This window comes from Tinamus guttatus, unplaced genomic scaffold (assembly GCF_059628265.1).
Source record: "Tinamus guttatus ecotype Peru unplaced genomic scaffold, ASM5962826v1 Tinamus_guttatus_pri_ptg000710l, whole genome shotgun sequence".
Classification (NCBI taxonomy): Eukaryota; Metazoa; Chordata; class Aves; order Tinamiformes; family Tinamidae; genus Tinamus; species Tinamus guttatus.
The window spans coordinates 3,439,040-3,451,466 of NW_028289244.1; the positions used below are offsets into that span (position 1 = coordinate 3,439,040).

The 12,427-nt window shown below is 48.3% G+C and overlaps 1 protein-coding gene across 1 annotated transcript in view; it reads right to left on the reverse strand.

Moving 5' to 3' along the window:
* Positions 1-202: 202 nt before the first annotated feature.
* KLHL3 (kelch like family member 3) overlaps positions 203-12,427 on the reverse strand; it is a 32,915-nt gene continuing 20,690 nt past the window's right edge. The window contains exons 6-15 of the mRNA XM_088536863.1: positions 11,569-11,678; positions 8,836-8,952; positions 8,074-8,223; positions 5,784-5,901; positions 4,836-5,033; positions 4,031-4,132; positions 2,055-2,183; positions 1,013-1,153; positions 647-790; positions 203-351 (exon numbers count right to left, since the gene is read on the reverse strand). Of these exons, the coding sequence (XP_088392989.1) occupies positions 323-351; positions 647-790; positions 1,013-1,153; positions 2,055-2,183; positions 4,031-4,132; positions 4,836-5,033; positions 5,784-5,901; positions 8,074-8,223; positions 8,836-8,952; positions 11,569-11,678 (1,238 nt within the window). The 3' untranslated portion in view covers positions 203-322. The remainder of the gene's footprint in view (positions 352-646; positions 791-1,012; positions 1,154-2,054; positions 2,184-4,030; positions 4,133-4,835; positions 5,034-5,783; positions 5,902-8,073; positions 8,224-8,835; positions 8,953-11,568; positions 11,679-12,427) is intronic.

A 12,427-nucleotide genomic window follows, 5' to 3' on the forward strand; every position in this document is an offset into this window, starting at 1 on the left:
CACAGCAGTTTTGTTTCACATGAGAAATTCAGTGCCTACAGCCCAAGCACAGTGTTCACCCCACCTACCCCTGGAGAGGAACAGTTGATGGCACTGCAGATAACAAGCAACACCTTGTGCCCAGCATGGACCGCATCCCCAGAGGGATCTGCACTTTGCCACGCAACAGAGGACGCCGCCGAGATGGCGTTTGTAACATTATCACTTGTCACGCAAAGAGTTTGACAGCGATGAGATGGGTCAAGGCGTAGGTGAGTCAACTTCCCAATGCCACGCAGCTGGATCCAGTTTACTTCTGCTTCTCGCACCACCTCGGTTGGTGTCACAAGGGTTTGTGAATCACAGCCACACCTGTCACAAGAATAGACAGGTAGATATAAGCTTAAGGTCAGAGCAGCTCCTGGATTGCAATGGAGTTAAAAAGATATTGCAAGGGGTTAGCAGAGAGCGAGCTGTCTTTGCTATCTCTGTCACTGGTTCCCCTATTGAAAGCTACATTAAACACAGGAAAATGTAAAATCAAAGCATCAGGAGGCACAGCCTGCAGGTTTATGAGTGATGCCAGACACGATGGTGGCTGCGGGGCACTTGTTAGGGAGCTGGACTGCCACGTGCTCTGTCACCAGCACTTGCACCCAATACTTACCTGCGTAACTTCTTCCAGTGCTCATGCTGGTTGGTAACAATGTCCACTTGTCGGTGATGGGGTTGTAGTACTCCACAGAGGCCAAGTTACAGGAGCCATCGTCTCCTCCAACCACGTAGAGGAGCCCATTCACGGCGCACACACCTCCAAAGAGCAGCACAGACAGTTAGATCCAGGCCAGCCTACCCTCCATCTCCTCTCCCTCCTGACTCATTTGCCTGCCACATTCACACTCATTGCACAGAACTTAATATCCGCTTTTTATCGCTTCCTTACAGTACTAAATACTTGCACATTAGGAACATTAGAAAAAAGACCCATGGACAAGAACCACCAAGCTGCACAAAAGCGCAACGCGGGGGTTACCTGCGTTTCTCCTACACATGTTCATGTCTGCCACTTGCTTCCAGGTGTTTGTCCCCGGATCATAGACTTCCACACTCTTCCGCACCAGGGGACCGTCGTGCCCACCGGTAGCATACAGCAAACCGCTGAGAACACCAACACCTGCGGAACAGCGCGCGGCGTGAGCCCAACGCACGGGGAAAGGGGCTCCTAATACCCTTTCCCTGGGTCCCTCCGGGGTGTTTCCAAAACCTGGGCCAGATGTCTCCAGCTCTGCCCTCTCGCCTGGTGACCACGGCAGGTTTGGCAGGAAGGAGGGACAACATCCTGCCCATGCAGCCCTTGGGAATGCTCGCTAGATGTCAGCATCGGGATGCGGAGAAGCGAGCGCTCCGAGCGCGCTCATCCCTGCGCGGAACGCGCTCATCCCTGTGCCGCAGGATGCACCGCTGGATGGTATCTCCTGCTGCAGGACCTCCCCGCAGGCATATTCATGGGAACGTGCCATGCCTGAGCTTGGAGAGCTTGGATGACACCTGAGGAAGCGAAGATTGCAGGGCTGCTTTGCAGACAGCTAAAGGTGCTCACGTTAGGGCCCTTCCAAGTGTGCTGGCAAGGCAGTGCTCAGAGCAGTGGTTGAAGGAAGGAAAAAATCACTAAAATTAGTGTTACTGCAGACATAGGCCTTCTTGCTGTGTTTTCATGTGTTACTGACACCAAGATACTCATTTGCTTTTCCCACATCGATGCACTGAGACAGCTTTAAGCATCAAGCAGGTGTGAAAAGCTTCTCTAACTAAAAAGGAACAGTGTGCAACCCTGCACAGCAGCCAGTTTGGCACAGGGAGGATCCCCGGCACGTTTTAAGCAACAGGACCAATATTCGCCTGCTCTCCTTCATTTTAAGACAATGCTTAATAGAACAACCAAGAGCTTTTAGGGAGAAACTGGCTCAGCAGGGGCAAGCAGAGATGAATTTTGCTACCTTGAAGTGAGCTGCAGGTCATCCCACAGCGACGTGTTTTGAGCTAGAGACCCCCCCGATGACCCGCCGGGGCGATACCTGCGCCGCTGCGCCGCGTGCTCATGTCGGCCACGTAGCTCCACTCGTTCGTGGCCGGGTTGTACTGCTCCACGGTGCTCAGGCACTGGCGGGACGCTCCGTCGTAGCCCCCCACGGCATAGAGCTTGCCTGCAAGAGATGCCACCACCTTTACAAGGGACCTACGTCACCGTCACAGCAGGAAGTCCCACGTGAGGAGACATCCCGGCTGTGGGGGGCCCTGGGAGACCTGGTGGGACATCTGGGGAAACTCCCACCAGGAGCATCTGAAGCAAATTCGCAAGCAAGCCTGGTCTTTTTAAGCAGTTACGCTGTCAGCTAAGCCAAGGAAACATCATGACACAAGAGCTTAGTCAGGAGCCAAAACCCCAGAGGATTTCCCCATGTCTCACTGGCCTGGGACAAGAGATAAAAATCGGAGCGCACTATGCTGATCTAGAGTGTCCTCCAGTGTCAGCTCTCAAAGGTTGACACTGTCCATTAGCTACAAGATCACACAAGCAATAAATAGGCCACAACCTCCCATGTTAATGTAATACTCGCCTGCAAACATAGTTTTGAAGGATCTCTGAGCCGCGTTTCGAGCACCATAACACGGTGCCCACCCTACCTGGGGTTCGAGGACTGTCCGAGCACCCCACATCTCGTCACCATCACCCCATTGCCCCCGGACAGCCTCGCGCACCACCTCTCCCCTCGCACCAGTAGTTCAACCTATCTGCAAATGGTGCTAGTTCCTCCAAAGATAAATACGATGAAGTTACCCATAGGAACACACTCGGCTCTTTATAGGTCCTGGGGCATACTGGAGAGTAAGATTTTGGGGGTTTTGGTTTTTGTTTGTTTATTTGCATTTCTGTATAGGCATAGGCAATTTCATGCTCATTTTCTTATCTCTATGAATATTTCAGGCACTTCTTCCTGCTGTTTCAATCCGCCTGGTATGAGTTAGGGAACCAAAGCAGGAGCACCAAACAAAGACAAGGGAAAACTTGGCCTCCACTGATCCCTAGATATTTTCCGTACCTGCAGACCTTCTACGGTCAGATAAGCACTATGGATTAACTACAGGCTATGGATTAACTACAGCCTGCAGCTTGGTCCCTACACCAATGCAATCAGCTCCTCATATCCATCACATATGCACAGTTTTCCTCCAGTCTCACACCCCAACAGGTGAAATATTTGTTTGCTCTTTCAAGCAAAGCTATGGAAAAAGAATTTTTTATGCCTCCAGTGGGAAACCTGCTCACAGAAATGCATCTCACAGGTAATTTTTTTTTTTAATCATTCAAGTGATAGATTAATTTAGCAAACCCCCATGGCTATCAATAGTTCACAAGCATGTGCATGGGCCAATTATAAAGGAGATACTTCTTAAACAAGCATGCAAATTCAGGAGAACAGCCAATATTTATTCTGAGTTCATCTCTCACAAACACCTTTCATGTACTTCACATGGGTCAAAATAAGGCACTTCAAAGAGGAGCTTATAATAAGGATTGTGCCTTCGACTGCTACCTATCGCACTAATGGAAAATTGCTACACTAAAAATGAGGCAAATAAAATTCTTCCAGATGCTTTAGGAATGATTTTGCAAAAGGGGAAAAAATACACCCTCTCAGTGTCTGCTGATCTGCTGATGGCCACTACATACACTGTCTTCTTGAACTCCAGAGATATCCCAGACTTTAGGAATGCAACCAAACCTGCAAACCCTCATTGGCATTCAGGAGAGCCGGGTATGTGCAGAATGGGTCCGAGGCTCTTGAGAGCCACACACAGACTTTTTCCTCAAGATAGAGAGGAGAATGGAAAAAGCCACAGCCATTAAGTCATATAAAAGAAATCTTCACCAAATAAAAGGTTATTTAAGGAACAGTTCCTGCCATTCCTTCCCATTGCACTTAGCTGCCAAGGCTTCTGCTTGGGTCAGTATCATTTGCTAGATGGAAACAACTGTTGATTTTCTTACCCTCCACAACTCCAACTCCAACACTGCTTCTTCTTGTGTTCATGGGAGCCACAAAAAACCACTCATTGGTTTTATAGCTATAGGCCTCAACTGATGCCAGACCTAGTTAAAAAGGGGATACACAGGTTTTCTAATTAAAAAAAAAGAGAAGAGAAAAAGATTGGTGTTGCACTTTTCATCTGCCTTCCACCTCCTCCCAAGCCCGTAATTCCCCCCACATTCCTGCACCACAGGAACTCTCTTTCCTTCCCACCCAGGCAGGGCCCAGGTCACCAATCCCACCGCTTCGGCAGCAGGACAGCAGGCACCACAAAGTCCCTGTCCCAGGATGGCTGCACTACCAATGGCTGGGAACAGCAAGGGGGAACAACCCAGGCTCCATGTAAACATCTAAAAACTAATCTGGGCACCCTGGTACTCTACCCATCACCAACTGAAATAGAGAGCTCAGGGCTCCCAACACACTCCCCACAAGATGCCTTGTTTGCATTCGATTCCTGCTGCTATGCAAGAAATCCAAGGAAAAACAGGAAATTGCTCTTTTTAGCCCCGAATATGCCTATTTGTCTGTAGGACAAGACTGAAAGAACTAAAATAATGTGAATGGGGGTGCGCTGTGCAATTACTGAGGAGTCAAGAATGTGCGCGTGTTATAGCACACAATAAATCCAATCTTGGGCTCATTCGCTACAAAAATCACAGCTGAAGGTAGCTGGAATCTCACTAAGGGCACGTTAGCAAAGCTCCGCGATCCTTGCGGCTGGCTCCGAGATGCTCTTTGCAGTTTTTCCCCTCGGTCACGTACCGGTGCTGCCATCGAAGCCCCCCACGGCGTAGAGGAGGTCGTTGAGCACGGCGGCGCCCAGCGTGCTGCGCCGCTCCTGCATGCTGGCGATGGACGTCCACTGGTCCTTCACGCCGTCGTACACGTCCACCGTGCGCACCCGCAGGGAGCCGTTGAAGCCCCCGACGGCATAAACGTTGCCGGCCATAAACACCACGCCTAATAGAAGAGAAGGGAGGTTTTTGAGACGGTTTTGCAAACAGCTGGGAGACCTGCAGATCACGCGGTCGCTTGGGAAACAAGCGTCATCGGCTGCTGCTCGGTGTGTGCAAGACAGAAGGGGAGAGCAGAACGCAGTCTTGAGCATTTCCTGTGGGCTGAGAGCATCAGAGCCAAGAACAATAAAGCATTCATGCCCTATGGAAGGCAAAATGCACTTCACACAAGCAGACAGCAATGTAAGGCACAGAATGACTTCAGACTAGAATAAATTTCTGAGTCACAGAGAAGACAACAAATGGGGATCCATAATCCCATCTGTCTCTAGAGGAACAACCCCAGTCTTGCAAATCTGCTCTCCATCAGCCCTCAGGACCAAGAGGGTCTGGCTGGGCTCCTTTGATTTTCACTAGGAAAGTAGCCAGGACAACTGGATTCCTGTGGGCTACTGAGCTATGGGGATGGGGACAGAGGGGAAGACGCTGACAGAAGAGCAGCCCCAAGAGAGCTAATAAACAGGGGATGGTGGCTGTGGAAGGCAATAGGCATGCAGCAAGCTCCTTTCAAGAGCAGGGCATCCATCTGAACCTGAAGGATGCATACTTCTCAGGGAAAAGAAAGAAGGAACAGCAAAAGAGCAAGCTGCTGGAGGCCAGGCACAAAGAGAAAGGCTCAAAGAACGACCGAGGACCTTCTGTCCAGCCCTGAAGAGCTGGATACATAAGAAGGCCCCACAAGTGATCCCATTACCTGCTCGGCATCTCCGGGAGGGAAGCTCAGCAACCTGATCCCATCGTTCCTCCTCAAAATCATAGCACTCCACACTGCGGATGGCCTTGGGCGCTTGCCCGCCCACCACGATCATCACCTGGAGAGGAAAGGCACAAGCTAGAAAACCTCCATCCCAGCCAGAGCAGCTGCAACGGATCCAGTGGCACAACCCAGCCAAGAACAGGGGCCAACAGCACCCTCAACAGTCCTAGAGATTATAACCTTTGGATGGTGAAGGTCTACCAACAGCCTCTGCAGAGACAGTTATTTCAGACAAATGTATTACAGGAAAGATTAAAAAAGACCCTGCACACAGTTATTGCCATTTAAATCACACTGGATATCACTGCCCCCATCAATCCTTCCTCGTCTTTTCTGATGTGGGCTACCTGCCCCCTTTCCCTGCAAAAACCAGAACTACTTTGCAGCACAATCCACAGAGACACTTTTAAGTGCAGAAGATCCCAACATGTTTCCCATAGCCATCCTGCTGCTCAGTCATTAGCTCCGTGCCTGTGCTAAAAATATTCAATGCTGCTTTAGTAAATAAGAGCTGACAGCTGCAGTGCCACCCGCAGGGACAGCAGCACTCAGGGAAGTCACCAGAACTATCAGAAAATCAGGGGTTCTGGGCTGAGGGCAGATGGCAGAAGGGAGCAATTTGTCAGCTTCATTAAGATCTTTGGCTAAAACACCTAGTGATGCAAACGCAGTAATTCCTGGCACAGAGAGAAGAGCCAAGGGGAGCTGATCAATAGCAGAACGCATCAGTGTGAACTACACTGCGTGCACCATGGTCCTTCCCATCCTGCCAGGAGGCCAATTCACCCTCCCCATGTGCTTGCTGACTGTCCCCCTCGTCACATCCAGCAGCCTTCCAGGTGACAGCTCAGCTCAGCCCATACCTGCTTAGCTCCAGCTGAGCACTATGAGCCTCATGTGCTCCGGTGGAGCCAAATCACTTGCGATGTCTTTGCTGAGAAGCAGCTCAATCTGCACTTTCTTCTCCCTGTGTTTGCTTTTATCCATCAGAGCCATCAAGAGGAAGAGCCCGTTCCTCTCCCCATAGTACCACAAATCAGCAGGAGCAAACGCTATCCCAGACCATCTGATCTTTACAAGGCCAAGGAGCTGGAAAAAGGTAATTGGCTTTAAACACAGTCCAAGAGTAGCTGGGAATCTCCTGCTTTAGTCTCTGCAAGGTGGTTGTGCTTAGCCGAGAGCATAAAACTGTCACTCAAGGTCACGGTTCAACTCCATCGCGGTTGCTTTAGAGGTATGAATGTGGTGGAAGACTGAACTGATAGAAATGTCTGATCCACAAAGATGAAAATGAGACATTAGAAAGGAAACCGAATCTAAACCAACAGCCTGACCACTGTTTACATAACCGTCCCCCCCGGAAAGCTGCAGAGCGTCACACGATTAAAGAATTAAGAGATTTCAGAGCAGAACGTAATCCTGTCTCACAGCACCAGCAGACGGGAGGAAAGTTTCTCAGTAACTGGATCACTGCAAGACCATCATCATCTCCCTTTCTTTGCAGTTCAGAAGAAGGGAGGACAGACCTGCAGGAGGTTTGGCTCTGAACTCGCAGGTCATGGTATAGCAGATGCTGAGAACCTCTAAACTACCTGACTCACTGCTCATTTTCACCCTTAACTTATATAATCCTTTAATAAGGGTCAAGCCAGTCCAAAAGCTACGTTCAGCCAGTTTCTGGAAAGCGCCAGCAGGTGGGAGACAAGCCATGCACACGAAGCAGCGCTCTGCAAAACCGCCTTTCACAAGAAATTTCACAAGTCTAATCTCTAAACACCTCGATATTCCCCCACAGCACAAGTCTCATCCACAGTACCAGCAAAATAACCTCCCTGAGATTTATAGCATGCTTTATACTTAAGTAATACCCTGTGATTTTGACATCCGAAATGCTTATTAATAACTTCAGTGATAGTTTGTTGAGACACGTGCCAACTGCCGCTGTCTCTTATGCACGGAGAACTATTTGCTGTTGTTACTTTTTTTTCCCCTCCCACTCACTAATCAAGTCGAGGCCAGAGCATCACATGCCTCCGGGATAAACGCAGGGAATAACGAGGTTTATTTATTCTGTAGCTGCTTAGTCTATTGCAACCTGCTTCAGCCTTCCCATTCACTGAGCCAGGAGCTGATGCGAAGCAATGCATAGGAAACGCCATCAGAAATATTGTGTCATGTAATACAAAGGTACCTTTTCCCCCTCTTTTCGGAGCAGGAACAGGCTTACCTTGGGCAGGCTGACTGGTGTCCTCGGCTTGGTCCTAGGATTCTTTATCAGTTGCCTCTGATCCAGCGGAAGCAAGTGATACTTCATGGCCTCGATAAGGAAGTCTTTGCACGTGTTGTTATTCTTGATTAAAGCTTCTTCCTCAACTGTCTGGGAACACACACACAGGAAAGATTGCTTAAACCGAAGGACTTGATGGTTTTGAAGAACATGTACAAAATTGGAATTGCCCTCCCAAAGTACCAACACAAAATAGAGAGGACAGACACTGTAATTCCAGCTCTTCCCAAAGATAGGCATGCATTAACATCCAAGCTCACTTTCCTCTGGGATAACTAAAGAGTAGCAGGATATTTACAGCTCTCTACAGCCTTAAGCACAAATATCTCCAAGGAGGAGCATTCACCAGGATGGAATTTGGGAGCAAAATAAGTTTTCCTAAATGAAAAAGGCACAGTTCAGAGAAACAAAAAGATATCACGGGTTCATCTTGTGTACATCAATCTGATTACAATTATAGCTGCTTTTTAAGATATATGATAAAAAACGTCTCGACAAGAACAACCTCCACAGAGCTGACTCCACCTCAGGACACTTCTCATGCCTAAATGAGCACATGGGGCAGGTTTCCCCCAGTCTCAGCTTACCTGTACAGCAGCAAAATAACTGCACAACCTGGAACAGCATCACCTGGGTATTTTCCCACAAAAATGGGAAAGTGCAGCTTAAGTGCAAGTATGAATTATTTATTTTCCAACTAACCTGTACAAGGTAATCTCTGGGTAAAAGGGGCAGGCGAACATGCTCCATCAGTTTAGCCATGTGCTCTAAGCGAGATTCCTTCTCGTAATTTATCCAAGAGATAACGGCTTCAAAGACCTGCACAGACAAAGCACAATTAATGCCAGGAAGAGCTGCGGCTTGCACAGTGGCCCCCTGAAATCAGAGGCATTATGATTTGAGATATCTACAGAGGGAAATGCAAGATCTCTATCAAACAGATGAAAAACCTCATAGCAGCAGGCACAGCGACCAGCATGAGGCGTTCAGCTCACCACGCACATTAATAACCAGCATCACATCCAGATGTGCTGTTTCACCTCCGAAGCTAAGCACGGGTCCAGGACAGCCATATACCACTGCTCTTTTAGCAGTGGGAAACATCCAGGAAATGTCACTTGCTCTCCTCACATTTGCAAAAAAAAAACCAAGCTCAGGCATTTCAAGTTGCAAACCCCTCGCGCGCCCCAGCAAGGCTCAGCATCCCCAAGGCCTCCGCTCCAAATGCCTGTGGGGGTCACCACATGGTCAGGCCGATCTGCAACGAGTTGTTTTTCCCTGTTCCCCTCCCTATCCCGCTTGTCACTCCCCAGGAGACCGTTTTGTTCCGCCCACGCTCGGCTGGTTTGTAAGAATTGATGGAGCCGAGGGCACCATCGCATGGTCCCCGAGCGGGGACGGCCACGGCGCTTGCGCCAGGGGCTGATACTGCTTCCTCGCACAAGGCAGAGGTTGGTGGGATGGAGATTCCTCCTTCAGCCTGAACTGTATGGTTAAAAAAAGAAAAAAGGAAAAGAAAAACAAGGAGCAAGCAGTGAAGCGAGGGCCTCATTCCCAAAGCCAGCAAAGGCTCCTGCCACTGAGTTGTTTGGAATTCAGGAAGCAGCAAGGAGGATTTAACTACTGCAAACCCTTCACTTTATTTTTCTTTTTCTTTTTCTTCTCAAATGCGGGGGGCAGAGGGGAGGAGGAGAGGGAAAGCTATTTCACTGTGGGTAAAAAGCCTGAAAAAATAGGAAAAAAATGGTAGTTCTGAGATTTTTTTAATTGCAAATGAGCACAGAAGGAGGGAAAAAGCAACGTTCAGCCAATAATACATGCTTCTCATCAATCTTTCTGGCACTAATGCTGCAGAGCAGGACACCAGCCTGGGACGGATCCTGCTATAGTTCAGGATGATGGAGAATGAGTCTTAAAGGAAGGTGAAGGAGCAAGTGTGGGCAAGGGATAAACCACCTGCGCCTGGGCACACGTGCAGGACCTAAAAGATATATACATATATATATATATATAAATATATATACACACCAGCAATATATATACCAGCAGTACTTCCCTCAGTGGGTCTGTTCCTTCGGGCCCTGCTCGGATTCAGCTCAGATACTCCCAGCTGCTCTGAGAGATGGAATTACCCCAGGTCACTGGCTGCATTATATAGCAGCCGCAGTAAGTGCAAGAAGCAGAAAGCATCTCGCAAACTCTGGTTGTCATAATTTAGCCCTCAGATGGCCCCAGTATTTGCCTACTTGCTCCGTCATACTGTTTAGGAATAAATTCCTACTCATTGCGTGCAAATACATACAAGTGTATGCACTTATATATTAAGCAAAAAGGAAGTATAAAAGTTAAGAAAAACGGCTCGTCCGCCCACAGACCCACACACTTAACATGAAAGCCGCCCAAGCCGTGCTGGTTTGCATTGCGTGATGCTGCAACGAGGGAGCGAACACTTTGATTTCCCCAGGCACCAGGCCAAGAAAAGCTCTTTAACAATGCTGCCCAGGCCTGGAAAAACTCCGTTGCTAAACTCGCACTTCCCCTTGCAAGCTGCTTGGCTCACGCACAGTGATTCTGACGCGAATTTGCACCACTTTCTTTTTTTGCACTGCACTGCATTTTGCACAGGCATCTGCAGCCCGTCGGGGCCACGCAGGATGGATGTGGTTGGTCTGAGGCTCAGCACATCTTCAATGGGGTCCTAAGCTCCAAAGCCACACAACCCTGCAGCCTCCCCGAGGGTCTATTCCTGGCTCCATCTCCCTGTACCAATGATTCAGAGCCAAGGAGCTCAGGGAGCCTCCAGAGGAATCTGTTTCTTTCTCCCAAACCTCTTGTGGGTCATGCAAGAAGCCCCATGCCAAAACAAGGGACCTTCAGCTCACCAAGCACCATGACCTCTGGGCCATCCTCTGTGTCTCATTCTTTCATTTTTAAGCTCAGAGAACATTATAAACCACAAAACAACATCAAGTAATGTCTTTTTATTCCCTTTCATTAAAAGCACCGATGACACTAGAAAAAACATTTCCTTCCTTTCAGATGGTGGAACTCCTTTAGTAGTTCTGTCCCAAGGTGCAGACCAAGGCAATAACTCCTCCCAACCAAGAGAAATTGAGTTTTGCATGATTTTTAAGGCAGGTAACAGGAGCTTTATGCCAATGGAAGGTTCCTGGCCTTCCAGGATGGAATTCAGTTCTCCCCTCAGGGTTTCAGGCAAAGATATGGATCTGAGAATCATTACTTCATATAAAGAACAACCAAGTGAAGGTCATTTGTATGTGCTTTTAAGATTCTCATTATTTTTATTTTTCCTTTCCATGCAAGGTCTGTTGGAAAATGGCCCCTAAATAGCAGGGCACAAGAACAGTTTCCAGAATAAGATTCAGAAACATTCCAGCACTCTTACATTTACTGTTGCTACATAATTTACAGTACCTTTTCTTCAGAGGAGACCGTGAGCTTGTCACTTGATATTAAACTGCAAACCTGGTCCAGACTAAGGCTAAGAAATTCTTCTCCCAGCATCACCTCGGGAAAGTGCTGCTCTGTTCAACAAATAAAAAGGTGGAACAGAAAATTATAATGAAATCCAGGCTTGAGGTCAATGGAGGGACTAGAGCACTCGGAGAACATTACTGTAAGAGCACGAAGTGACCCAGGCAACCACTGAATGCTGGACCCAAAAAATCGCTGAACATAAACTAGTCCTGGAGCTGGTTTTAAGGCAATGTGCTGTTGAATTGGAGGCAATTTCATCTTTCCCCTCCTTGAGCATCTCCCTCCCACATTCCCAAGTCTCCTCACCTCACCTCTCTCTGACTACAAATTTCTGCTCATCCTTTCTTGTTTCTGAACGTTCCCTTCCCGCTGCAACTCTGGGAGTCGCTTAGGAATCAAAATCAGCAGCTTGTACTGCTGGTTACAGCCACAGACTGGGAGGTTTTGGCTCATGGCAGTATGGATCCAAAAGGCATCGTCCAATCTGTTCTGCATTACATCTATCACAAGGTGCTAGGAAATAATTAACCATTTATAGGATAAACCGGCCACAAGGGAGTTGCAGAGAATTTCACAAGCATTTGTTAAAAATACGTGCCCATTAAATCTCACCTACACAGCCCCATTTACCTTCAGCTTGAGTCTCAGGCACTTTATCTGAAGCTGCTTTTCCCAAGCCTCAGTGCCTTTAGCTCTGAAAGGTTCACACTCGGGTATCCAAAGAGCTCCCTTGCAGCAAAATCCACTCCTTATTTTCGCCTCTGTAAGGTATTTTGCTGGCCAAAAGGCAGCACGG